The 26034-nt window shown below is 43.5% G+C and overlaps 1 protein-coding gene and 1 non-coding gene across 3 annotated transcripts in view; both read left to right on the top strand.

Moving 5' to 3' along the window:
- The window catches only part of LOC121576564 (choline transporter-like protein 5-B), a 65779-nt gene that overhangs the window by 6832 nt on the left and 32913 nt on the right, over positions 1-26034 (top strand). For both annotated transcript variants that reach the window (XM_041889800.2, XM_041889798.2), the window contains exon 2: positions 16437-16485. In XM_041889800.2, the coding sequence (XP_041745734.1) occupies positions 16437-16485 (49 nt within the window). The remainder of the gene's footprint in view (positions 1-16436; positions 16486-26034) is intronic.
- trnag-ucc lies at positions 21369-21444 on the top strand. Its single transcript has one exon. It is a non-coding gene; the product is annotated as a tRNA-Gly (tRNA).

The following is a 26034-nucleotide window of genomic DNA, read 5'->3' as shown; positions in this document are numbered from 1 at the left end:
TCTGTATATTTTATCATTTCATTGAGGATACCATCAACACCACAGGCCTTTTTGGGTTGGAGGGTTTGTATTTTGTCCTGTAGTTCATTCAATATAATTGGAGAATCCAGTGGGTTCTGGTAGTCTTTAATCGTTGATTCTAAGATTTGCATTTGATCATGTATATTTTTTTGCTGTTTGTTGTTTGTTATAGGGCCAAAAAGATTGGTGAAGTGGTTTACCCATACATCTCAATTTTGGATAGATAGCTCTTCGTGTTGTTGTTTGTTTAGTGTTTTCCAATTTTCCCATAAGTGGTTAGAGTATATGGATTCTTAAATTACATTGAGCTGATTTCTGACATGCTGTTCCTTCTTTTTCTGTAGTGTATTTCTGTATTGTTTTAGTGATTCACCGTAGTTAAGGCGTAGGCTCAGGTTTTCTGGGTCTCTATGTTTTTGGTTGGATAGGTTTCTCAATTTCTTTCTTAGGTTTTTGCATTCTTCATCAAACCATTTGTCAATGTTGTTACTTTTCTTCGGTTTTCTTTTAGCGATTTTTAGATTTGATCTGGAAGCTGAGAGGTCAAATATACTGTTTAGGTTTTCTACTGCCAAGTTTACACCTTCACTATTGCAGGGGAACGTTTTGTCCAGGAAGTTGTCTAAAAGGGATTGAATTTGTTGTTGCCTAATTTTTTTTTGGTAGATTTCGACACTACTTTCCTTCCATCTATAGCATTTCTTAATATTATTCAGTTCCTTTGGCTTTGATGCCTCATGATTGAGTATTGCTCTGTTTAAGTAGACTGTGATTTTGCTGTGGTCTGACAGTGGTGTCAGTGGGCTGACTGTGAACGCTCTGAGAGACTCTGGGTTGAGGTCAGTGATAAAGTAGTCTACAGTACTACTGCCAAGAGATGAGCTATAGGTGTACCTACCATGGGAGTCCCCTCGAAGCCTACCATTGACTGTGTACATACCCAGCATGCGACAGAGCTGCAGGAGTTGTGACCCGTTTTTGTTGGTTATGTTGTGGTAGTTGTGCCTAGGGGGGCATATGGGGGAGGGAATGCTGTCACCTCCAGGTAGGTGTTTGTCCCCCTGTGTGCTGAGGGTGTCAGGTTCTTGTCCAGTTCTGGCATTTAGTTTGCCACAGACTAGTACATGTCCCTGGGTCTGGAAATGATTAATTTCCCCCTCCAGGATGGAGAAGCTGTCATCGTTAAAGTATGGGGATTCTAGTGGGGGGATAGGTAGCACACAGGAGGACATTTTTCTCTGTTGAGTTCATTTCCTTTTGAATTTCTAGCCAAATGTAAAATGTTCCAGTTTTGATTAATTTAATTGAGTGAGTTAGGTCTGCTCTATAACAAATTAGCATACCCACTGAGTCCCTTCGCTGTTTCACACCTGGTTGTTTGGTGGATGGGACTACCAGCTCTCTGTAACCTAGAGGGCAACCAGTGGGTCCGTCTCCTCTATACCATGTTTCTTGTACATTTACATTACATTTTCGTCATTTAGCAGACGCTCTTATCCAGAGCGACTTACAATGTCTGTATTTCCGATTTCTTTGGTGAAGTCCAGGTTCCTGCTCTTTAGGCCAAAGGCAGATGACACCTCTTTCTCTCGCTCTCTCAATTCAATTCAATTTGCTTTATTGGCATGACGTAACAATGTACATATTGCCAAAGCTTACTTTGGATATTTACACTATTAACATAATTAAAATAATAATAATCAATATTGTCAATGGGACAACAGTAACAACAATAACCAAGTGTCAAAATAACCATTGAACAATAACAATATAGAGGACATGTGCAGGTTGGTTGGTCTGTCAGACACTGTCCCTCATCTTATGGCAGGCTGCAATGTAGTGCGCTGCCAACCCACAGCTCTCTGCGTCCTCCCCCAACAGGACTAACAGCCTATTCTCATCAGAGATGTCCTTCAAATTTGGGGAAATTACACACTAATTGTTTTATATTTTTGACATTTTGTCAGGAAATGCAGCTCTGTCTCAGGTTCTGCTGTGGTACAGTGGTTGCACAGCCTTTCCTCTACAGGGAGCCAGGTTTTCCTGTGTCTACCCTTCTCAATGGTAAGGCTGTGCTCACTGAGCCTGTATTTTGTCAAGGTTTTTCTAAGGTTTTGATCAGTAACCATGGTCAAATAGTTAGCCACTGTGTACTGTCGATTTAGGGCCAGATAGCACTGCATTCAATTCAATTTAAGGGTTTTCTTCTCTCTCTCTCTCTCCCTCTCTCTACTCTGCCCCCATCTCTCTACTCTGCCTCTCTCTCTACTCTGCCTCTCTCTCTACTCTGCCTCTCTCTCTACTCTGCCTCTCTACTCTGCCTCTGCCTCTCTCTCTCTACTCTGCCTCTCTCTCTACTCTGCCCCTCTCTCTCTACTCTGCCCCTCTCTCTCTACTCTGCCCCTCTCTCTCTACTCTGCCCCTCTCTCTACTCTGCCCCTCTCTCTACTCTGCCCCTCTCTCTACTCTGCCCCTCTCTCTCTACTCTGCCCCTCTCTCTACTCTGCCCCTCTCTCTACTCTGCCCCTCTCTCTACTCTGCCTCTCTCTACTCTGCCCCTCTCTCTCTACTCTGCCCCTCTCTCTACTCTGCCCCTCTCTCTCTACTCTGCCCCTCTCTCTACTCTGCCCCTCTCTCTACTCTGCCCCTCTCTCTCTACTCTGCCCCTCTCTCTCTACTCTGCCCCTCTCTCTACTCTGCCCCTCTCTCTCTACTCTGCCCCTCTCTCTACTCTGCCCCTCTCTCTCTACTCTGCCTCGCTCTCTACTCTGCCTCGCTCTCTACTCTGCCTCTCTGTTTGCTGTAGGCTAGCTGTCAGAGGCTGACACTGAAATGCTAACCCAAACCCCCTAGGGGAGCCCACCCTGTACCCTGCTGCCTCTTTCCCCTATGGAGTGGATGTCAGTGTGGTGTGTTTACAAGGCTGGTAACAGGGGGCTTTTAAATACTACTCATGTCTTAATGTACTAACTCAGTGAGAGTCTACTCCAGATATTCCAGCCAAGTGTTGTTCCGGGGGCTCAGTTGGTTGGAGCATGCTGGTTGTAACATAAAAGTTGTGGGTTTGATACCTGCACGGGCAGAGGATTTATTGGGGAACCTAGTTAAGCTCAGGGAGGACTCAGGAGTTTGTGATATAAGTCCAGACATTTGGAGTTCTTGTCTCTCAAAGGAGAAAAAGCCTAGACAAGGGTTCCTCAACTGGCGGCCCGCGGGTGATTTTTATGTTTTCTGAGCAAATGATAATAAAACATTTTGATATATATATATATATATATATATATATATATATACAGACACACACACACACACACACACAGTGCTGTGAAAAAGTATTTGCCCCCTTTCTAATTTTCTCTACCTTTGCATATATATACTGTATATAGACTGATCAACAACTACAGGAAGCATTGGGTTGCAGTCATTGCACAAGTTGCAGTCAAAATTTGTAAACTCCGGTTCCCTTTATCTAATATTAGGTTTTGGTTGAAGATCTGATAACATTCCGTATGAAAAGTATGCAAAAATAGAGAAAATCTGAAAGGGGGAAAATACTTTTTCACGGATATACACTACCAGTCAAAGGTTTGGACACGCCTACTCATTCAAGGGTTTTTCTTTATTTTTACTATTTTTTACATTGTAGAATAATAGTGAAGACATCAAAACTATGAAATAACACATATTGAATCATGTAGTAACCAAAAAAGTGTTATACAAATCAAAATATATTTTATATTTAAGATTCTTCAAATAGCCCCCCTTTGCCTTGATGACATCTTTGCACACTCTTGGCATTCTCTCAACCAGCTTCATGAGGTAGTCACATGGAATGCCTTTCAATTAACAGGTGTGCCTTCTTAAAAGTTAATTTGTGAAATGTCTTTCCTTCTTAATGCATTTGAGCCAATCAGTTGTGTTGTGACAAGGTAGGGGGGTTATACAGAAGATAGCCCTATTTGGTAAAAGACCAAGTCCATATTATGGCAAGAACAGCTCAAATAAGCAAAGAGAAACGACAGTTCATCATTACTTTAAGACATGAAGGTCAGTCAATACTGAACATTTCAAGAACATTGAAAGTTTCTTCAAGTGCATTCACAAAAACCATCAAGCGCTATAATGAAACTGGCTCTCATGAGGACCGCACAAGGAACGGAAGACCCAGAGTTACCTCTGCTGCAGAGGATAAGTTCATTAGATTTACCAGCCTCAGAAATTGCAGACCAAATAAATGCTTCACAGAGTTCAAGTCACAGACACATCTCAACATCAACTGCTCAGAGGGGACTGTGTGAATCAGGCCTTCATGGTCGATTTGCTGCAAAGAAACCACTACTAAAGGACACCAATAAGAAGAAGAGACTTGCTTGGGCCAAGAAACACGAGCAATGGACATTAGACCAGTGGAAATTTGTCCTTTGGTGTCTGGAGTCCAAATTGGAGATTTTTGGTTCCAACCGCCGTGTCTTTGTGAGATACGGTGTGGGTGAACGGATGATCTCTGCATGTGTGGTTCCCACCGTAAAGCATGGAGGAGGAGGTGTTATGGTGTGGGGGTGACACTGTCTGTGATTTATTTAGAATTCAAGGCACACTTAACCAGCATTGCTACCACAGCATTCTGCAGCGATACGCCATCGCATCTGGTTTGGGCTTAGTGGGACTATCATTTGTTTTTCAACAGGACAATGACCCAACACACCTCCAGGCTGTGTAAGGGCTATTTTACCAAGAAGGAGAGTGATGGAGTGTTGCATCAGATGACCTGGCCTCAACAATCCCCTGACCTCAACCAAATTGAGATGGTTTGGGACGAGTCGGACCGCAGAATGAAGGAAAAGCAGCCAACAAGTGCTCAGCATATGTGGGAACTCCTTCACGACTGTTGGAAAAGCATTCCAGGTGAAGCTGGTTGAGAGAATGCCAATGCCAGTTTTGATGTCTACACTATTATTCTACAATGTAGAAAATAGTAGAAATAAAGAAAAACCCTTGAATGAGTAGGTGTTCTACAACCTTTGACCGGTTGTGTGTGTGTACAGTGAGGGAAAAAAGTATTTGATCCCCTGCTGATTTTGTACGTTTGCCCACTGACAAAGAAATTATTAGTCTATAATTTTAATGGTAGGTTTATTTGAACAGTGAGAGACAGAATAACAACAAAAAAATCCAGAAAAACGCATGTCAAAAATGTTATAAATTGATTTGCATTTTAACGAGGGAAATAAGTATTTGACCCCTCTGCAAAACATGACTTAGTACTTGGTGGAAAAACCCTTGTTGGTAATTTTTACATTTACATTTTAGTAATTTAGCAGACGCTCTTATCCAGAGCGACTTACAGGAGCAATTAGGGTTAAGTGCCTTGCTCAAGGGCACATCGACAGTTTTCACCTAGTCGTCTCGGGGATTAGAACCAGCGACCTTTCGGTTACTGGCACAACGCTCTTAACCACTAAGCTACCTGCCGGTAATCACACAGGTCAGACGTTTCTTGTAGTTGGCCACCAGGTTTGCACACATCTCATGAGGGATTTTGTCCCACTCCTCTTTCCAGATCTTCTCCAAGTCATTAAGGTTTCGAGGCTGACGTTTGGCAACTCGAACCTTCAGCTCCCTCCACAGATTTTCTTTGGGATTAAGGTCTGGAGACTGGCTAGGCCACTCCAGGACCTTAATGTGCTTCTTCTTGAGCCACTCCTTTGTTGCCTTGGCCGTGTGTTTTGGGTCATTGTCATGCTGGAATACCCATCCACGACCCATTTTCAATGCCCTGGCTGAGGGAAGGAGGTTCTCACCCAAGATTTGATGGTACATTGCCCCGTCCATCGTCCCTTTGATGCGGTGAAGTTGTCCTGTCCCCTTAGCAAAAAAACACCCCAAAGCATAATGTTTCCACCTCCATGTTTGACGGTGGGGATGGTGTTCTTGTGGTCATAGGCAGCATTCCTCCTCCTCCAAACACGGCGAGTTGAGTTGATGCCAAAGAGCTCGATTTTGGTCTCATCTGACCACAACACTTTCACCCAGTTCTCCTCTGAATCATTCAGATGTTCATTGGCAAACTTAAGACGGCCCTGTATATGTGCTTTCTTAAGCAGGGGGACCTTGCGGGCGCTGCAGGATTTCAGTCCTTCACGGTGTAGTGTGTTACCAATTGTTTTCTTGGTGACTATGGTCCCAGCTGCCTTGAGATCATTGACAAGATCCTCCCGTGTAGTTCTGGGCTGATTCCTCACCATTCTCATGATCATTGCAACTCCACGAGGTGAGATCTTGCATGGAGCCCCAGGCTGAGGGAGATTGACAGTTATTTTGTGTTTCTTCTATTTGCGAATAATCGCACCAACTGCTGTCACCTTCTCACCAAGCTGCTTGGCGATGGTCTTGTAGCCCATTCCAGCCTTGTGTAGGTCTACAATCTTGTCCTTGACATCCTTGGAGAGCTCTTTGGTCTTGGCCATGGTGGAGAGTTTGGAATCTGATTGATTGATTGCTTCTGTGGACAGGTGTCTTTTATACAGGTAACAAGCTGAGATTAGGAGCACTCCCTTTAAGAGTGTGCTCCTAATCTCAGCTCGTTACCTGTATAAAAGACACCTGGGAGCCAGACATTTTTCTGATTGAGAGGGGGTCAAATATGTATTTCCCTCATTAAAATGCAAATCAATTCATAACATTTTTGACATGTGTTTTTCTGGATTTTTTTTGTTGTTATTCTGTCTCTCACTGTTCAAATAAACCTACCATTAAAATTATAGACTGATCATTTCTTTGTCAGTGGGCAAACGTACAAAATCAGCAGGGGATCAAATACTTTTTTCCCTCACTGTATATGTGTGTGTGTATGTGTGTGTTACGCACTCCTCTCGGAAGAGGGAACGCAACACCCTGCTACAACTCAACTCTCCGTGCTGTGAAAGAGGTATGGGACTGTAGGTGTGAGTAAGGATGACAAAAGGCAGAGAATACCGTTAACAGGGAATTGATTCCTTCGCACGGTAAGTTTGGGGAAAAGGGGCTGGATGGAACCAAAGCAAAGAAAGTAAATATCAAAGCCCCCTCTCCTACCTTACCTGCCTAACCACTACTTACTTAACTAGCACCACCTGGTGCACTAACCAAAATACAAGGGATGGTCCGCCCAGGTCTTTCCTAGTGTGCATAGACAGTTAACTTCTACGGGTAATGTATGCCCACGGGCCTCTTGCCTAAGCACTTTCTAGGTGCCTTCCCCTTCCCCCCTTGGGAACAAATGAAACAAAATAACACAAACTGGTTCACAACAAAACCTGAGAAAAAAAAACTAACTCAGGACATTAAGGAAACTCTCTGAACAACAAACTAACACAAAACATTACAATCAGCTCTCACAGCAACAACTACACAGTACATACCAAATGTCTTAGCAACAACCAACATGCTATAACTCTCAGCCATTCTGGTTCCCCCCCTTCTGAGCAACAGAACTGGGGCTTATATAGCTTCAGAAGGAGTTGGTAATTGGAGACAGCTGCGTCCTGACGAGGGCGCGGGGTCTGCTCTCCAATCATCAATGTTCATTGACCAATCAGCTGCTTGTTGGGGAATTTCAGGAACCCATTTCCTGAAATACTTACATGACGTAACATTGTGTGTTTGTGTGTGTATATACAGTGGGGGAAAAAAGTATTTAGTCAGCCACCAATTGTGCAAGTTCTCCCACTTAAAAAGATGAGAGAGGCCTGTAATTTTCATCATAGGTACACGTCAACTATGACAGAGAAATTGAGAAAAAAATTTTTTTTATGAATTTATTTGCTAATTATGGTGGAAAATAAGTATTTGGTCACCTACAAACAAGCAAGATTTCTGGCTCTCACAGACCTGTAACTTATTCTTTAAGAGGCTCCTCTGTCCTCCACTCGTTACCTGTATTAATGGCACCTGTTTGAACTTGTTATCAGTATAAAAGACACCTGTCCACAACCTCAAACAGTCACACTCCAAACTCCACTATGGCCAAGACCAAAGAGCTGTCAAAGGACACCAGAAACAAAACTGTAGACCTGCACCAGGCTGGGAAGACTGAATCTGCAATAGGTAAGCAGCTTGGTTTGAAGAAATCAACTGTGGGAGCAATTATTAGGAAATGGAAGACATACAAGACCACTGATAATCTCCCTCGATCTGGGGCTCCACGCATGATCTCACCCCGTGGGGTCAAAATGATCACAAGAACGGTGAGCAAAAATCCCTGAACCACACGGGGCGACCTAGTGAATGACCTGCAGAGAGCAGGGACCAAAGTAACAAAGCCTACCATCAGTAACACACTACGCCGCCAGGGACTCAAATCCTGCAGTGCCAGACGTGTCCCCCTGCTTAAGCCAGTACATGTCCAGGCCCGTCTGAAGTTTGCTAGAGTGCATTTGGATGATCCAGAAGAGGATTGGGAGAATGTCATATGGTCAGATGAAACCAAAATAGAACTTTTTGGTAAAAACTCAACTCGTCTTGTTTGGAGGACAAAGAATGCTGAGTTGCATCCAAAGAGCACCATACCTACTGTGAAGCATGGGGGTGGAAACATCATGCTTTGGGGCTGTTTTTCTGCAAAGGGACCAGGACGACTGATCCGTGTAAAGGAAAGAATGAATGGGGCCATGTATCGTGAGATTTTGAGTGAAAACCTCCTTCCATCAGCAAGGGCATTGAAGATGAAACGTGGCTGGGTCTTTCAGCATGACAATGATCCCAAACACACCGCCCGGGCAACGAAGGAGTGGCTTCGTAAGAAGCATTTCAAGGTCCTGGAGAAGCATTTCAAGGTCTCCAGATCTCAAGCCCATAGAAAATCTTTGGAGGGAGTTGAAAGTCTGTGTTGCCCAGCGACAGCCCCAAAACATCACTGCTCTAGAGGAGATCTGCATGGAGGAATGGGCCAAAATACCAGCAACAGTGTTTGAAAACCTTGTGAAGACTTACAGAAAACGTTTGACCTGTGTCATTGCCAACAAAGGGTATATAACAAAGTATTGAGAAACTTTTGTTATTGAAACGGGGAGAAAGAGAAAGCGCAGGGAGAAACTGTGATACTGTGCTTATGTTGTATATTAGGACAATAACATACAAAATCCCAATAGGCCTATATCTCAATAAAGAGGTATTTAATAAAGCAATATACTGCTGTTTTTGTGACCCTAAAAATGTTTTATAACAGACACAAATACATTCAGTCTGGCATCCCTTTGTAGCCTTTTATCAAGCCCTCTCATAGCCCTCTGCCAAGGACATCCAGTTCTACCAATGATAATGACAGAATTCAGTTCAGTACAATGTCACATTTGCAGTGCCCTGAAAGGATCCCTGCATAGAGATCGTCTAGTTGAAGCTGTCTTTATATCTTCAAGTACATCTATTGATTAATCACAGAATTATTGGAATTGGAATGTGGTTGGAGTAAACTATCAATCTGTTCTGGACAGTATGTCACAGTCAATGCTGTCAGGTCAGTTCTGTGGTGTACATTGACCCATAACGCTGTTGCTATGGCAGACTGAGGATGCAAATGGGATTGGAGTATGAGGATTAGTGACAAAGCCTCTGTCTGAACCTGATGTGTAATGCCATACCCAGTCCGCCCTCAACGCCCCAGAGAGTACATATAATCAACATAATTAATTTGCTGGGCTGAAGTAATCCTATTGTTTATCTCCTACAGAAATGGAAAACATTAAGACATGAGAGATTTGCTGAGCCTGGCCAAACCATGACCATGTTAACCCCTCACTAGCCACGATATCTAGACTACAGCATCTGGCCCCTTTCTACAACACACATGTGTACATGTAGCAAGTGGGGATGTCTGAAACGTACTCCTCAGCCTGAAGTGTCCCCCCGCTAGCTTTTCGTGTGGCGCCGACTGGTAAGATGCTTGAGGAGGGCGGTCACGTGAGCTAGCAAGGCAGATGTCCTTGGTTCGAGCCTCGGTGTGAGCCGAATCAGGAGGAAGCGGTACTCGCTTAGCAAGCAGCGTGACTACAAATGGAGACCCAGCCGCGAGCTGCCCACTGACACGAGCCTACCAGATGAGCTAAATGACTTCTATGCGCGCTTCGAGGCAAGCAACACTGAAGCATGCATGAAAGCCCAGCTGTTCTGGATGACTGTGTGATCACGCTCTCCATAGCCGATGTGAGTAAGACCTTTAGACAGGTCAACAGATTACCAGGATGTGTTCTCCGAGCATGCGCTGACCAACTGTCAAGTGTCTTCACTGACATTTTCAACCTGTCCCTGACCGAGTCTGTAATACCTATATGTTTCAAGCAGACCACCATAGTCCCTGTGCCCAAGGACACTAAGGTAATCTGCCTAAATGACTACCAACCCGTAGCACTCACGTCTGTAGCCATGAAGTGCTTTGAAAGGCTGGTCATGGCTCACATCAACACCATCGTCCCAGAAACCCTAGACCCACTCCAATTTGCATACCGCCCCAACAGATCCACAGATTATGCAATCTCTATTGCACTCCACACTGTCCTTTCCCACCTGGACAAAGGGAACACCTACGTGAGAATGCTGTTCATTGACTACAGCTCAGCATTCAACACCATAGTGCCTTCAAAGCTCATCACTAAGCTAAGGACCCTGGGACTAAACACCTCCCTCTGCAACTGGATCCTGGACTTCCTGACAGGCCAACCCCAGGTGGTAAGGGTAGGCAACAACACATCTGCCACACTGATCCTCAACACGGGGGACCCTCAGGGGTGCGTGCTTAGTCCCCTCCTGTACTCCCTGTTCACCCATGACTGCGTGGCCAAGCACAACTCCAACACCATCATTAAGTTTGCCGACGACACAACGGTGGTAGGCCTGATAACCGACAACGATGAGAGCCTATAAGGAGGAGGGCAGAGACTTGGCAGTGTGGTGCCAGGCCAACAAGCTCTCCCTCAATGTGATCAAGACAAAGGAGATGATCGTGGACTACAGGAAAAGGAGGGCCGAGCACACCCCCATTCTCACCCCCATTCTCAAGTTCCTTGGTGTGCACATCTCCAACAAAATGTCATGGTCCAAACACACCAAGACAGTCGTGAAGAGGGCATGACAACACCTATTCCCCCTCAGGAGACTGAAAAGATTTGGCATGGGTCCTCAGATCCTCAAAAAGTTATAAAGCTGCACCATCAAGAGCATCCTGATGGGTTGCATCAACTCCTGGTATGGCAACTGCTCGGCCTCCGACCGCAAGGTGCTACAGAGGGTAGTGCGTACAGCCCAGTACTTCACTGGGGCCAAGCTTCCTGCCATCCAGGACCTCCATACCAGGCGGTGTCAGAGGAAGGCCCTAAAAATTGCCCAAGACTCCAGCCAACCTAGTCATAGACTTTTCTCTCTGCTACCGCACGGCAAGCGGTACCGGTGCGCCAAGTCTAGGTCCAAAAGGCTTCTTAACAGCTTCTACCCCCAAGCAATAATACTGCTGAACAGCTAATCAAATGTCTACCCGGACATTTGCACTGAACCCCCCCCCCCCTTTTTATGCTGCTGCTACTCACTGTTTCTTATCTATTCATAGTCACTTTACCTCTACCTACATGTACAAATTACCTCCAATTATCTCGACTAACCTGTACCCCCGCACATTGACTCGGTACCGGTACACCCTGTATATAGCCTCGCTATTTTATTGTTGCTCTTTTTATTTTTTTATTTCAGTTTATTTAGTAAATATTTTCTTAACCAACAATGCAGTTTTAAGAAAAATAAGAGTTAAGGGCTTGTAAGTAAGCATTTCACGGTAAGGTCTACACCTGTTGTATTCGGCGCATATGACAAATAACATTTGATTTGATTTCATCCTTTGCATATACACACTGCTAACATCCTCATTCCTAAACTCTGTTTGTGGATACATATTACAGACATCAACATATTTGTATGTGCTCTATGTACACAACCTGCATCATCATCCAATTTCTTATGTAACAACGCCTCAACATGAGATGAGCTAACACACAGTAGAGTGCTAGGCACCAGGCAACAGAGCCAACTCACTGACGTTAGCTAACTGCCACAGTATGCCTCGGAGGTATTTTCCAAATGTTGTTGACTACAGCCCTTCACACATCCACTACTCTCACTACACTGGTTAAGTCTAAGAACAGCACAGTCATCAACCAGGGCCGAGTCTACTGGTGGTCCAGTGTTACTGATGAATTTCAGGCCCCCCGGTACTGTATAATGGGACTGAAATCAGTTTTGTGAATCAGAGGAAAGCTGAGGCCTTCTGGGAGGAGGAAAAGGGCAGGCTTCTGTGGTGAGCCAAGCAGTCAGGTATTAAAGCCATGCAGTCAGGTAATAAAGCCAAGCAGTCAGGTAATAAAGCCAAGCAGTCAGGTAATAAAGCCAAGCAGTCAGGTAATAAAGCCAAGCAGTCAGGTAATAAAGCCAAGCAGTCAGGTAATAAAACCAAGCAGTCAGGTAATAAAGCCAAGCAGTCAGGTAATAAAGCCAAGCAGTCAGGTAATAAAGCCAAGCAGTCAGGTAATAAAGCCAAGCAGTCAGGTAATACAGCCAAGCAGTCAGGTCTCACAGGTTGTGCCCAATAAGCAAATCCTGGTTTTGCGTGTTTGTATTGATGAGAATCTAGTGCATTTCAGCCACTCATGTTGTTGATTAATGTTCTTAGGTGTTCACTGAGTCCCCTGACAACTTGTGTTTTATGTCCAAGAGAGTATTCAGACAATAGTATGATGAGCCACTCGCTGCTCAGTGCATTAAACGCCATGCTGGTGTCCGCTCTTTACACCCTAACAGTTGGCTGAGGCCCACGGCCCCACATTGGTTCCCCTGTTGGACACAATGTGGTGTTTATCACTGACATGGAGAGTGATATTGCAGGCACTCCTGAAACAATATTCTCCTGCCCCTCGCTGTTGCGCAATCTGTCCTCTCAACATTGGCTTCCCTTCATCTCTGTATGAATTAGCTTCCGCAATCCTCCCCCCCATACAGACCAGTCTGTTTTCACCACGATGGATGACAAAGACCAGGGATCACTCAGTCACTTGAAATGTTCACACCGAGATCAATGAAAATGATTATTTTTCTATTTATATTCTACCTGGCTGCTTGAATCCCGGTCCAACAGATAGTCAGCTCACAACCTCCGGCAGCTTGGACCTCTAATAAGTTCTGATATTAATTAATGTAATGCAACCTGCTGGCCGCTGGTTTGTAGGAACATCCACCGGGATATAAAAACAACAACATGCGCCATGCAGACGTGCTGACACAGATCCAACCAATCTCTTAATGCACAGGACCTGTTTTTTTTATATCTACTCTGAATCCATATATTGTAGGAATTGTCAATGGTGAATTTGTTTGGCCATTTGTCATTGGCAGTTAATTGAACTGGCTTTGAAAGTTCTGTTGAAACCATCTATAGGACCATGCTGGTGCAGGTGTCCTGGGGTCCATCCCGACATGTTGCACTCATGTAAGGGAAATGGTAAACATCTGTGTCCGGGTCACACAGATCCTAAGGTGGTTAGATGGTAGTTAAGGACAATGCTGTTGTTTTGCTGCTTTTGCCTGAGGAAATAGATGGTGTTGCTGTCATGACCTTCATATCTTGGAACATGGCAGGCTAAATCACACAGCCATCATAGTACAGTAATTGGTATGTCACTGCATCACTGATGTCTCATATCTTTATAGCACAGATGTGCATTCCGTGTGTCAAACATATCGATGTGGTTTGCCTATTAAAATAACTATGTGCTGTATAAGGAAATAGCTAACACACTAGCCTGGTCCCAGATCTGTTTGTGATGTCTTGCCCTGTGGTCATTGTCATGCAAAACGTGACCAGGCTGTTAACACACCTCTACATCTACGCTCTCCCTTTATCTGAGTTCCAAGGTTGCTGTAGTTTCCTGCTGACTGCACCTGGTCCTGTGACTCTTTGTCCTTGGCTGAGAGATGCAGATTAATCCTAGAAAATCTCCAAGGTCCTGGCCGTCTTTATTTAGAACCAAAACACAACGTCATTGCAGTAGAGAACAATAGACTGGATACTCAGGGGCTTGGAGGAGCACAGTGTCTCTGGCACAGGGGGATATGGGTTCAAGTCCCTTGAATCTGGTACTTTACATTTTGCTTTGGATAAAAGCATCTGCTAAATAATTAATGACCTCCTCCGAATGTGATGCCTGAATATCGGGACAGTGCTGATGGAGACGATGTCTTAAACCGGAAATGATGAACACCACAGCCACGTGATTAATCGTCAACATGAGAGCGATGCCATGTCTCTGTCTCACTCTCCCTCAGCCAATGACATGAGTGCTCGGTGAGGAGGCCTAGTGCGTAGTACAGTGTCCCCAGTACTGGGTTCTGCCAAGTGGGCTGGATCTCTAAGAGCAGAAGGAGGCCTTCAGAGACAGATGGGAGATAGGCCCACTCATGTTTCTCTGAGAAATTACACTCTCTGTGTGATGATGAATGTGCTCACAGGAACAGTTCATACTGCAACTCCACGGGGGCACCGGCAAGCAGCACACATACAGTACATATACACGTTGGGATTTACAGGTGGACACACTCTCACTCACACACTCAAGCAAGCACGAACACATACACATACATGAGGACTATGCACACACGCGCACACACGCGCGCGCGCACACACACACACACACACACACAGTAGCTTGGCATCATGTTAGCATCTCAGTACTGCTACACAGGATGCGTCTCAAATGGCCCACCTAATCCCTACATAGTCCACTACTTTTTACTGGTAAAAAGTTGTGCACTATTACAGGAATAGGGTGCCATTTGGAATGAAGACACAGGGAGGAGCTTTGAACTGACCTAGTTGGTGCCCGCCCCCCATCCCAGGCAGTTGGATGTTATGTTTACTGCAGGACCAGACACAATGTGATGTCTACTGGTAGATTTGTTGTTTGTTCTCTCATTGATCACCATTCCCGTCAGTAAGGTCATGTGCAGTTACTGTATGCTGCTCGAGGACAATTTTCAACCCTTTATTTCTGCTCTATAGTCTACATACAATAACTTCTCTTTTGATCTCATGCAGTGCTGTGAAAAAGTATTTGCCCCCTTTCTAATTTTCTCTACTTTTGCATATTTTTGATATTGAATGTTATCAGATCTTCAACCAAAACCTAATATTAGATAAATGGAACCTGAGTGAACAAATACCTACTTATTTCATTTCATAAACAAAGTTATGCAACACCCAATGCCCCTGTGTGAAAAAGTAATTGCCCCTTACACTAATAACTGCTTGTGCCATCTTTAGCTGCAATGACTCCAACCAAACGCTTCCTGTAGTTGTTGATCAGTCTCTCACGTCTCTGTGGTGGAATTTTGTCTCACTCTTCCATGCAGAACTGCTTTAACTCTGCGACATTTGTGGGTTTTCAAGCATGAACTGCTCGTTTCAAGTTCTGCCACATCATCTCAATTGGGATTAGGTCTGGACTTTGACTTGGCCATTCCAAAACTTCAAATGTGTTGCTTTTTAGCCATTTCCATGTAGACTTGATTGTGTGTTTTGGATCATTGTCTTGCTGCATGACCCAGCTGCGCTTCAGCTTCAGCTCACAGACGGATGGCTTGACATTTACCTGTAGAATTCTCTGATACAGAGAAGAATTCATGGTTCCTTCTATTAAGGCAAGTCATCCAGGTCCTGAGGCAGCAAAGCATCCCCAAACCATCACACCACTACGACCATGCTTGACCTTTGGTATAAGGGTCTTACTATGGAATGTAGAGTTTGGTTTTTGCCAGGCATAATGGGACCCATGTTGTCCAAAAAGTTAAATTGACTCATCTGTGCATAGAACATTCTTCCAAGAGTCTTGATGATCATCCAGGTGCTTTTTGGCAAACTTGAGTCAACGTTTTGGACGAGATGGGTCCCATTTATGTCTGGCGAAAACCAAACACTGCATTCCACAGTAAGATGTGAGAGACTGATCAGCAACTACAGGAAGCATTTGGCTGCAGTCATTTCAGCTAAAGGTGGCATAACCAGTTATTGAGTGTAAGGGGGCAATAACTTTTTCACACAAGGGAATTGGGTGTTGCATAATTTTGTTTACAAAAACACTTGTTTATTTAATTATTTGTAAACTCAGGTTCCCTTTATCAATGTTAGGTTTTGGTTGAAGATCTGATAACATTCAGTATCAAAAATATGCAAAATAGAGAAAATCAGAAAGGGGGCAAATACTTTTTCACTTTCTTATCAATATTATGGGTGCATTCTGGTTATTGGGAATTAATTAAATATTTCCTGTTTCTAAGCTGAGTAGTTCACCAAGGCACAGTTGTGTTGCATGTTGGTTTATGAATTGTATGATCTGCTTCCCTTACAGGTGAGCCACGCAAGTTTGACCCAAGCTTCAGAGGACCTATCCATAACAGGTACTGTACCCACTGGTCAACCCCCACTTCCCTTGCTTGTTAATTTTGACTGTTTCAGCTGAAGAAGCTATAGAGACATTACATTTACATTTTAGTAATTTAGCAGATGCTCTTATCCAGAGCGACTTACACTAGTGAGTGCATACATTTTCATTCGCACTGGTCCCCCGTGAGATTCGAACCCACAACCCTGGTATTGCAAGTGCCATGCTCTACCAACTGAGCCACACGGAACCAGACAGTAATATGCTGCATGATGTACGTTCAACAGCCTTGATAGTAAGGCCTAGATTCTTCTTTACAAAAGTGTTGTTTTTCTTCCCCTTTTTTCTTTGGCCCAAAGATATGCCTATAGTCATCTTCTCAAACTGACCTAGAATGGAATTGTGCATGCCCCCCTTGAAAATACCTCACTGTTTCATAAGCTTCTTTGCGTGTCACACATTGATCGTTTGTCAGGCAGTGTTAATTGAGAGAGGGGCTGAGGGCTGGAAGCTCTCTTCGCTACATCACACAGATCAATGGCTATTAGTCACATGGTGGGGTGGAGTTAGCCCAATTACACACTCACTTATCACAGGGAGTTTAGTCTGTAAACTGCAATATAAGTTCCTCTTTTGACCCATTTTCATTTAACCTCTGACTGCTTCCTTGTTGAATGTTTGACCTTATCTGGTCCATTGACCAATGTCATGTTGCTATGTCTTGTTTGCATTTGTTTGAATTTCATTGGCTCTCACTTGAGTATGTCATCTCACAAGGCAACATAGTAAACAAGATTGGTAACTTAGTATGCAGCTGCGTATGTCTTATAACCTTTCAATGTTGTGCTTATTCTCTTTAGACCACTGAAGCGTATCTTTACTTCATACTGTAGAATAGATATATTCAAGACCAGTTTCACTGGTGGGAAAGCATGTTCAGGTCCTCCCGAGCGCCTCCATCCCACCCTCTCCATCTCCTCTCCATTCCACCTTCTCCATCTTCTCTCCATCTCCTTTCCATCTCCTCTCCCACCCTATCCAGCTCGTATCACTCCTACAAGTCACTTTCATGTTTCTCTTGCTTATAGGCGTTTTTAATGACAACTGGGAGAGAACTGACTCCCTCCGGTCATCGCTTTTTTCTTCTCAGAAGCTCACTGCCTAAATGAAGTCCATATCTGTGGTTAACAGTTCTCCAAAGATTAGAGAAAATGGGCACATATTCTAGCTTTCTGACTAATTCCGCCTACCATTATGATGCTGTACGAGTGCCATATCAATCTGTAAAGTATGTCTGAATAATGTATGAATTGAATAATGTCATTGACAGTGAACAGTGGACTGCACATCTTTTTAGTCAAGGCAGGAAAGTAAAAAACAAAAAAACATTCAAAACCCTCCTGCCTTCCATTGCTATCCCTGTTGGCTCTCCAGACCGTGAGAAACTTCCCTGTGTGTTCCAGCATGTGGGAATCCACTATTTCTCCCCCTTTCTCCCAAACTCTCTCCCTGTTAATTCTCATTATGTGCTGGAGACAGGCGGCCGGTGGTGACACACCAGAATGGCACCCATGCTATTCTGTAGCAGTCATCACCACCACAGCCATGGCAGCCATGTGGAGTCAGCTTTACGAATAATACACTCTGTCACACAGCTTCACATGGCACTGCAAGTATACCAGCCAGTATTCACTGCCTCACAGCATGTAGACTAGCAGCACACACACACACACACACACACACCAACCCAGCAGGGGGAAATAACTTGTTCTAGCTGATTGGTTTTTGGTTCCGATATGGAGGAAGATCTAAGACTCTGGAGGCAGGCCAGGTTTGGAAATCAGAATGAGTTTAGACTAGGACAGGAATTTGGCATTGGACCACGTTTGCATTCAGGCTGTGTTTGCTTCTTGGAGATAACAGAAAGAGACGTTGTTGTTTTTTCTCTCCTTTGGCATCTTCCTTTCAGTGTTCACCTTTGAATGACTCAAACGTGGTTATTTGTATTAGCTGTGTAGTGCTAGCTTTGACTTTGCCTTAATTAGGTAGTTTCTAGGCCCAGGGGGGTTGGGAAGAAGACTGTGAAGACTGACCTCACAGTAAGGCAGTGAAGAGGTGTCAGAAGGTCTGCTTCGGAGGCCCCCCCCCTGGATCTCATCGACTAATCACCCATGATTCCTAGCTGACCGCTTGTCCACTGCAGTACCTGACTCGACTCCTAACGAATGCCGAGAAATTCAGTCCACACCATGGCAGCCTCGACAGCTCTTGTTCCTTGCCTTTTGAATTAAATGAAAAAGTAATCCTTCATCTCTTTAATACCGTGTTTTAATATAAGAATGGGCAGTGCCTGAGGCGGCGTAGCTCCACTTCACACTGTATCACATTAGCCATCTCTACAGGAAGCGTCTCTACAGGAAGCGTCTCTACAGGAAGCGTCTCTACAGGAACGTAGTCAGTGTGAAGATGGAGTTCTGTCTCAACTCCCTTTGTCTGGGTTTGTTTTCTAAATGTGGCATAGCCTTTGAAGTCTCAATTCCATAACCATCACGCTATTTGAGTCTCTGCCATCAAATAAATATATTTATTTATTTAACCTTTATTTAACCAGGTAAGTCAATTAAGAACAAATTCTTATTTACAACAGCACAAATACAACAGCAAACAGTTTGTGTGCGTACGTGTAGTAAAACAACATGCTACCTTACAGAAGGCAACGCAAACTAGTGACATCGGATAACAACTAGAAACAAATACATTGTCTCAACAACCTGTTCATCTATTTGTCCTTTGAACCCCTCCAGGGACTCCACGTCCTGGAGTTAGGTTGGCTTGGAGGGGCTGAGTAATGAAAGGACCCTTTTCCATGCTCGGGACTGTTAGCGTAAAACAAGATTGAAATCTGAGGTTGTATGTGTTTTCATTTTGAGCTAGATGAAATGCAGTTTTCCTAAAATGGCCTTCTAAATAACAATGTTTCAGTGTTTGAGCCTGCGTGTTGCTAGTGATGCACGGCAGCACTGTAGAGATCACAACACCATAGTGCCCACAAAGCTCATCACTAAGCTAAGGACCCTGGGACTAAACACCTCCCTCTGCAACTAGATCCTGGACTTCCTGACGGGCCGCCCCCAGGTGGTAAGGGTAGGCAACAACACATCTGCCACACTGATCCTCAACATCGGGGCCCCTCAGGGGTGCGTGCTTAGTCCACTCCTGTTCACCCAAGACTGCGTGGCCAAGCACGACTCCAACACCATCATTAAGTTTGCTGATGACACAACAGTGGTAGGCCTGATCACCGACAATGATGAGACAGCCTATAGGGAGGGCAGAGACCTGGCAGTGTGGTGCCAGGACAACAACCTCTCCCTCAATGTGAGCAAGACAAAGGAGATGATCGTGGACTACAGGAAATGGAGGGCCGAGCATGCCCCATTAACATCGACAGGGCTGTAGTGGAGCGGGTTGAGAGTTTCATGTTCCTTGGTGTCCACATCACCAACAAACTGTCATGATCCGAACACACCAAGACAATCGTGAAGAGGGCACGACAACACCTTTTCCCCCTCAGGAGACTGAAAATATTTGACATGGGTCCCCAGATCTTCAAAAAGTTCTACAGCTGCACCATCGAGAGCATCCTGACGGGTTGCATCACCGCCTGGTATGGCAACTGCTCGGCATCCGACCGTAAGACGCTACAGAGGGTAGTGCGTACGGCCCAGTACATCACTGGGGCCAAGCTTCCTGCCATCCAGGACCTATATACTAGGTGGTGTCAGAGGAAGGCCCAAAAAACTGTCAAAGGTTAGAGTAAAGCTGTAAAAATTAAAGGGGTCTGAATACTTTCCGAAGGCACTGTATTTACATTGTTTTTACACTGCTGCTACTCACTTTATTATCTATGCATAATCACTTTACCCCTACCTACATGTACAAATTGCCTCGACTAACCTATACCCCCACACATTGACTCGGTACCGGTACCCCCTGTATATAGTCTCGTTATTGTTATCTAATCTTATTGTGTTACTTTTTATTAATTTTTTTACTTTAGTTTATTTAGCAAATATTTTCTTAACTCTATTTCTTGAACTGCATTGTTGGTTAAGGGCTTGTAAGTAAGCATTTCACGGTAAGGTCTACACCTGTTGTATTCGGCGCATGTGACAAATACAATTTGATTTGATACGCAGCTTGAGTTTCCTGACAAGGTTCTCTACATGGGTGGTGAAGCTCAACTTCTCATCCACCCAAACTCCCAGATATTTGTACGTTTTGACTTGCTCTATAGCATGTTCTTCCAAGGTAAAAATTACATGGTTTACAGAGTGTTTAGTATTGGAAAATACCATGCATTTTTGATTTAGTGGAATTCAGAACAAGCTTACAATCATACAGATTCTGTTAAATTATGTTAAAAGCGGTTTGAGCTTTTTCAAAAGCCAAAGTCAAACTGCTGCCACTTGAATAGAGAACAGTGTCATCCACACAATATGTCTCCCAATGTCATTGATATAGATAGTAAACCACAGGGGACCTAAAATTGATCCTTGAGGCACCTGAGCACAACTCTACGGTGTCCGACTTACAACTCTTGCCTTAGCACACTGGGTTTGAATTGACAGGTAGTTCACAAATCACTCCAGAGCATGACCAGTAATCCCAATACATTTCAGTCTCTGCACCAAGACAGTATGGTCCACAGTGTCAAACGCCTTTTGACAAGTCTATGAATACAGATATACAATGCAGCTTCTTATCCAGGGCACAGTGAATATCATTCAAAACCTTCAAAGTTGCTGTGACAGTGCTGTGGCTAGACCTGAAACCTGATTGCATACCACTCAAAATATTGTTTTCCTGGAGGTAGGCCTTAAGCTGCTTAATGATTAGGGTCCCCTGTAGCTCAGTTGGTAGAGCATGGCGCTTCCAACGCCAGGGTTGTGGGTTCGTTTCCCACGGGGGGCCAGTATGAAAATGTATGCACTCACTAACTGTAAGTCGCTCTGGATAAGAGCGTCTGCTAAATGACTAAAATGTAAATGTAAAAATTAGGGACTCCAATACCTTTGCCAGAAGAGACAATTTAAGTATGATTTACGGTCAGGGGTGTTTGTGGGTAATGGTGTCTTTGACAAGAAGATGCTGATCTGAACAGATGGTCTATGGGTCAGCCATTAGCTGGAGGGGATTTATGGGCAATGTAATTTGAGATGTTCACAATTAATGATGATGTCTCTACTTAATGTAATTCAGATGAGAGTGGTGATAGACTCATTTAATTCAGCAGTGAGAAAGATGTGTATTATAGGTACTGTACTTTTGGATCTCAACCATTTACAGTGCTTTCCGAAAGTATTCACACCCCTTGACTTTTTACGCATTTTGTTATGTTATAGCCTAAATTTACAATGGATTATTATTATTATTTTTTTTTTACTGGCCTACACACAATACCCCATAATGTCAAAGTGGAAATATGTTTTTTTACATTTTTACTAAATAATAAAAAATGAAAAGCTGAAATGTCTTGAATCAATAAGTATCCAACCCCTTTGTTATGGCAAGCCTATATTAGTTCAGGAGTTAAAATGTGTTTAACAAGTCACATGATAAGTTGCATGGACTCACTCCGTGTGCAATAATAGTGTTTAACTTGATTTTTGAATGACTACCTATAATAATAATAATAATAAGCCATTTAGCAGACGCTTTTATCCAAAGCGACTTACAGTCATGCGTACATACATTTTTGTGTATGGGTGGTCCCGGGGATCGAACCCACTACCTTGGCGTTACAAGCGCCGTGCTCTACCAGCTGAGCTACAGAGGACCACGACATACCTCATCTCTGTACCCCACACATACAATTATCGGTAAGGTCCCTCAGTCGATCAGTACATTTCAAACACAGATTCAGCCACAAAGACCAGGGAGGTTTTCCAATGCCTCGCAAAGAAGGGCACCTATTGGTAGATGGATAAAAATAAAAAAGCAGACATTGAATATCCCTTTGAGCATGGTGAAGTTATTAATTACACTTTGGATGGGTTATCAATACACCCCGTCACTACAAAGATACAGGCATCCTTCCTAACTCAGTTGCCAGAGAGGAAGGAAACCGCTCAGGGATTTCGCCATGAGGCCAATTGTGACTTTAAAACAGTTACAGAGTTTAATGGCTGTGATAGGAGAAAACTGAAGATGGATCAACAACATTGTAGTTACTTCAGAATACTAACCTTATTGACAGAGTGAAAAGAAGGAAGCCTGTACAGAATACAAATATTCCAAAACATGCATCCTGTTTGCAACAAGGCACTAAAGTAAAACTGCAAACAATGTGGCAAAGAAATGAACTTTATGCCCTGAATACAAAGCGTTATGTTTGGGGAAAATCCAACAAAACACATCACTGAGTACCACTCTTCATATTTTCAAGCATGGTGGTGGCTGCATCATGTAATGGGTATGCTTGTCATGGGCAAGGACTAGGGACCTTTTTATGATAAAAATAAACCGTTTAGAGCTAAGCACAGGCAGAATCCTGAAGGAAAACCTGGTTCAGTCTGCTTTCCAACAGACACTGGTGGACAAATTCACCTTTCAGCAGGACAATAACCTAAAACACAAGGCCAAATATACACTGTAGTTGCTTACCAAGACGCCATTGAATGTTCCTGAGTGGCCTAGTTACAGTTTTGAGTTAAATTGGCTTGAAAACAGAGTATTTTGTGTAGATCGCTGACAAAAAAATGACAAATCCATTTTAATCCTACTTTGTAACACAACAAAATGTAGAAAAAGTCAAGGGTTGTGAATACTTTCTGAAGGCAAGTTAATTGGGAAGGAATCTCAATCGTCTTTAATGTTGAACTCAACAAGCGCCACTTTCACATAACAACTCATTAGCATGGAGTGCTAATGCAGTGGCAATTACCTACAGTATTTATGTAGGACCATAAACATTCTGCTTAATTGCAACAGCACTTTGCAAAACATTCCAGGATAATTTGTGATGCAAAGCTTAAACTGTGCAACGGCATCTAAATCAGTTTAAGAGCCACATTTAGTTTCCTAAATGTTTTTGCATTTCTAGCACGCAATGACTACATCAAGCTTGTGACTACAATCTAGTTGGATGCATTTGCGGTTTGTTTTGTTTTTGTTTTGGATAGGGATGTCAAATGATTAAATATTTGAAAGTAAATCGCAGGATTTGCTGTGATTAATCGGAAATTCCGAATTTCAAGATTTTTATACGAAAAGCATTACAAAATATTGACTTCTTGATTTTGTCCGAAGTAACGGTAAGCAAAATCAGGTAAATTGATAAAGCACACTTTCTCAATGTCAACTTGTTTTGACATTGTATTGTTGTTTTTAGCTGTATAGGTTATGTATTTTGGATGTTTTCAGTGTATTTTGAATGATTTACGACAATGCGATTAATCACGATTAAAAAACAATTAGTGCAATGAAATTACTAAAAGTTAACCAGAGTTAACTGATTAACTCTGACAGCCCTAGTATGGATTACGTTTTGCCCAATAGGAACGGTGAATAATGCTTGTGTACTTCTTTGGAGTAAGAAGTAAGAATAGATGTTTCAGAACACTTCTACATTCATGTGGATGATAACATGATTATGGATAATCTTGAATGAGTCATGAATAATGAGCGAGAAGGTTACAGAGGCACAAAGATCATCCCCCCCCCCCCAAAATGCGAACCTTAATGGTGAGAGGTTAGCATGTTTTGTTGTAGCCTCTGAACGACATCTCACTCATCATTATTCATTCGTGATTTTTCTTGATCATCGCATTATTAGGATTCATTTAGAAGTGTTCAAAAACATCTTATCTAGGATCCCCATTAGCAGCTACTCTTCCTGGGTTCCACATGAAACATGACATAATACATAGTACAGAGCATTATTAGTCAAGGACTGAAATACATACATTTAAAACGTCACACATAGCCTACATATCAGTACATACACACAGTATCTAGGTCTAATACATAGTACAGTGCAAATTACAATACAAGATATATCAAATGGCTGTGTCTCTTCACAGTCCCCTTTTGTGCAGTAAGGTGTTATTTTATCTGGGTTATTTATCTGGTTTTATTGCTAGCTTGAGTTAACTGGGGTGGCAGAGTTCCATGTAGTTATGGCTCTATTTAATACTGTGCATTTCCCAGCCTCTGTTCTGGACCTGGGGACTGTGAAGAGACCTCTGGTTGCATGTCTTGTGTTGTGCCAATGAGTGTCCGAACTGTGTGCCACGTACATCTAAATGCGATACATGCTGCTTTGTTCTGGACCAACTACAATTTACCTATGTCCCTCTTTGCCTCTGATTTTTTTCCCAAATTTTGTTACGTTACAGCCTTATTCTAAAGGATTAAATACTTTTTTCCCTCAGCAATCTACAGACAATACCCCATAATGACAAAGTGAAAACAGGTTTTTAGATGTTTTTTGCAAATTGATTAAAAATAAAAACACAGAAATACCGTATTTACATAAGTATTCAGACCCTTTTCTATGAGACTTGAAATTGAGCTCAGGTGCATCCTGTTTCCATTGATCATCCTTGATGATTCTACAACTTGATTGGAGTCCACCTGTGGTAAATTCAATTGATGATTAGGAAAGGCACACACTTGTCTATATACAGTAAGGTCCCACAGTTGACAGTGCATGTCAGAGCAAAAACCAAGCCATGAGGTCGAAGGAATTGTCTGTAGAGCTCCGAGTCAAGATTGTGTCGAGGCACAGATCTGGGGAAGAGTACCAAAACATTTCTGCAGCATTGAAGGTTCCCAAGAACATAGTGGCCTCCATCATTCTTAAATGGAAGAAGTTTGAAACCACGAAGACTCTTCCTAGAGCTGGCAGCCTGGCCAAACTGAGAAATCGGGAGAGAAGGACCAAGAACCCGATTGTCACTCTGACAAAGCTCTAGAGTTCCTCTGTGGAGGAAGGATAACCATCTCTGCAGCATTCCACCAATCAGGCCTTTATGGTAGTGGCCAGACGGAAGCCACTCCTCAGTAAAAGGCACATGACAGCCCGCTTGGAATTTGCCAAAAGGCTAAAGACTCTCAGACCATGAGAAACAAGATTCTCTGGTCTGATGAAACCAAGATTAAACTCTTTGGCCTGAATGCCAAGTGTCACGTCTGGAGGAAACCTGGCACCATCCCTACGGTGAAGTATGGTGGTGGCAGCATCATGCTGTGGCAGTGTTTTTCAGCAGCAGGGACTGGGAGACTTGTCAGGATCGAGGCAAAGATGAACAGAGCAAAGTACAGAGAGATCCTTGATGAAAACCTGCTCCAGAGTGCTCAGGACCTCAGACTGGGGCGAATGTTCACCTTCCTACAGGACAACGACCCTAAGCACACAGCCAAGACAACGCAGGAGTGGCTTAGGGACCAGTCTCTGAATGTCATTGAGTGGCCCAGCCAGAGCCTGGACTTGAACCCGATCTAACATCTCTGGAGAGACCTGAATATTACTGTGCAGCAACTCTCCCCATCCAACCTGACA

This window comes from Coregonus clupeaformis, chromosome 11 (genome assembly GCF_020615455.1).
Source record: "Coregonus clupeaformis isolate EN_2021a chromosome 11, ASM2061545v1, whole genome shotgun sequence".
NCBI lineage: Eukaryota > Metazoa > Chordata > Actinopteri > Salmoniformes > Salmonidae > Coregonus > Coregonus clupeaformis.
The sequence above is the reverse complement of the archived record's forward strand: the minus strand, read 5'-3'. Positions and strand labels throughout refer to the sequence as shown.